This window comes from Mesocricetus auratus, unplaced genomic scaffold (genome assembly GCF_017639785.1).
Source record: "Mesocricetus auratus isolate SY011 unplaced genomic scaffold, BCM_Maur_2.0 Super-Scaffold_100004, whole genome shotgun sequence".
NCBI lineage: Eukaryota > Metazoa > Chordata > Mammalia > Rodentia > Cricetidae > Mesocricetus > Mesocricetus auratus.
In genome coordinates, this window is record NW_024429189.1 from 53,811,976 (window position 1) to 53,814,312 (window position 2,337).

The 2,337-nt window shown below is 37.6% G+C and overlaps 1 protein-coding gene across 1 annotated transcript; it reads right to left on the reverse strand.

The window, feature by feature from the left end:
- Positions 1 to 242: 242 nt before the first annotated feature.
- Positions 243 to 1,172, reverse strand: LOC101840975 (putative olfactory receptor 5AK3). The gene has a single exon (XM_005065074.2). The coding sequence runs from the start codon at positions 1,170 to 1,172 to the stop codon at positions 243 to 245; it is 930 nt and encodes a 309-aa protein (XP_005065131.1).
- Between the last annotated feature and the right edge of the window lie 1,165 nt (positions 1,173 to 2,337).

Here is a 2,337-nt window from a genome sequence, read left to right on the forward strand (position 1 = left end):
TCACAAAACAACAGTGAACACATTTTGTTTTGGACAGCTGCTGATAATTTGGAATGAAAGGTACTTTATTTAACTATTAGAGTTGTTTTGCTATACCTTTCAAATATAATTGATATAATGAAATAATTCCTTCGAGTCATGTGCGACAACGTAGAGTGTGTCATAATATTTGAGGTTGCAAAGTAGCAGGGCATTGGTGGCTTGATGGACAAACCATCTTGAGTTATAAATGGATGCTCAAATTATAAGCACTTCTTTCCTATCTTTTTAAAGGCTTCTATCACATCTTGGTTTCTCAGGCTATAGATCAGGGGGTTTAACATGGGGATAATTATGCCATAAAATACAGAAGCTGCCTTTTCTTGCTCTTGAGATTCACTAGTATGTGGGTGTAGATACATATAGGAGAGAGTCCCATAGAAAATGGTGACTGCAGTCAGGTGGGAAGCACATGTGGAGAAGGCCTTCTTCCTTCCTGCAGCAGAAGACATCCTTAGGATGGCAGCCAAGATGTATATATAGGAAAAGATGACAACCACCACAGTGCTCATCAGGTTGAACCCAACAAAGACTGTCAATAGCATGATATTAAAGTCAATGCTGGAGCAAGACAGGGCAAGAATGGGAGGTTCATCACAGAAAAAATGATTAATGGTGTTGGATTTGCAAAAATTCAGTGAAAATGTAAAACTTGTGTTTACAGAAGCATTTAGGAAGCCCATGGTGTATGAACCAACCAGCAGCAGAAGGCAGAGTCTCTGGGACATGACAATGGGGTAGCGCAATGGGTTACAGATGGCCACATAGCGGTCCACAGCCATAGCAGCCAGGATGAAACAGTCGATGGTGGCAAAGGTACCATAAGCTAGCAATTGTAACATACATCCTGTGAAGGAGATGGATGCTTTTGTCTCTATGAAGTTCTTCAACATCTTGGGAGTTATAGCTGAGGTGTAACAGAGATCAACAAAGGCTAGGTGTTGGAGGAAAAAGTACATGGGGGTGTGAAGGGAAGAATCTATCTTGATGAGCAGGATCATGCCAAGGTTACCCATGAGTGTGGCAACATAGATCATTAGAAATATTATGAATAGGATGTGCCAAGACTTGTGTTGCCCAGCAAATCCCAGAAGAATGAATTCAGTCACCGTGGTGCCATTTTGTTTTTCCATGGTTATTAAACATATTAAAAATCAGCTAAAGGGTTTCAAAAAAAGAAGAGTGGAGAAGGCTGAGGGTGGTATCCTTGAACATATTCCACCATGTTTGGTTTCAAAATAACATTAAGAACACTTTTTGTAATACAATTCATATTGGCTTTAAAGGCTAACATGAGGAGCTAAGCACAGTGGGTCACATCTATAGTCCCAACACCATGGAGGTAGAATTAGGAAAATTCAGGACCAGCAGGGGCACATGAGACCCTGTCTTCAAAACAAAACAAGGCAAGCAAAACAAAGCAAAATGGCTACTTGTCATGTATTCATATTCTCTCTCATTCTCAATCTACTGTAGTTCAATATTTTTGTAAAAAGTTATAAAAAGATTTCGGAGTTTCCAGAAGTCTACCATAGTTTTAAATGATCTACCTCACTTTCTTATCCATACCATCATGGCCTAGTAAATCAGAGCACCAGATGTGATGCTGCTGCATTGACCACACTTTCAGTAGCTCTGCCTATCTTTCATAATTACCTATGTGCTTTCTTAGGGAAATGTCTCTGAGACACATTCTTAAAGACAAAGGTAATTGATTTTCAGTGCACTGTATACAGATTGAGCTTGGCTGAGCATCTTCTGATGACATTTGCTTCTGCCTCACAAGTGTAAGTATTGCTAAGGTGCACAAGAATTCTCTTGTGGACATCGTTTCTTCACTACTTCTATTCTGGGCCTGAAAATGTGTAAAGTTATATCTCATTTTTACCATTTTATACATGAATTGATTTGGCCACTTTCCAATATTTTTAGAACTATGTTATTATGCTTTTCTACCAATTGGCAGTTGCCATTTTTTGCAATGTATAACTAGAATGCTATCTTTTCAAAATCCTGGAGTTGAATTTCCTATCAGTTAAAGATTTTCAGAGATTATACCATTTATAAACTTTACTTATGGTATCTTTTATAGAAATACTAAATTTGAAGTAATTGAATTTTTACTTTATAGCTGTGTTTTGAAAAAAACAAAACATATCTATTCATTTTATTCCTTTCCTCAGAAGGCATAAATATAACAAGAAAATTTTCTTACAGTTTATTGCTGTTCTAGCTCATTGAACAATGCTATTTCTGGTTTTTCTGAGACAGGGTTTCTTTGGAGCCTATCTAGGTCAG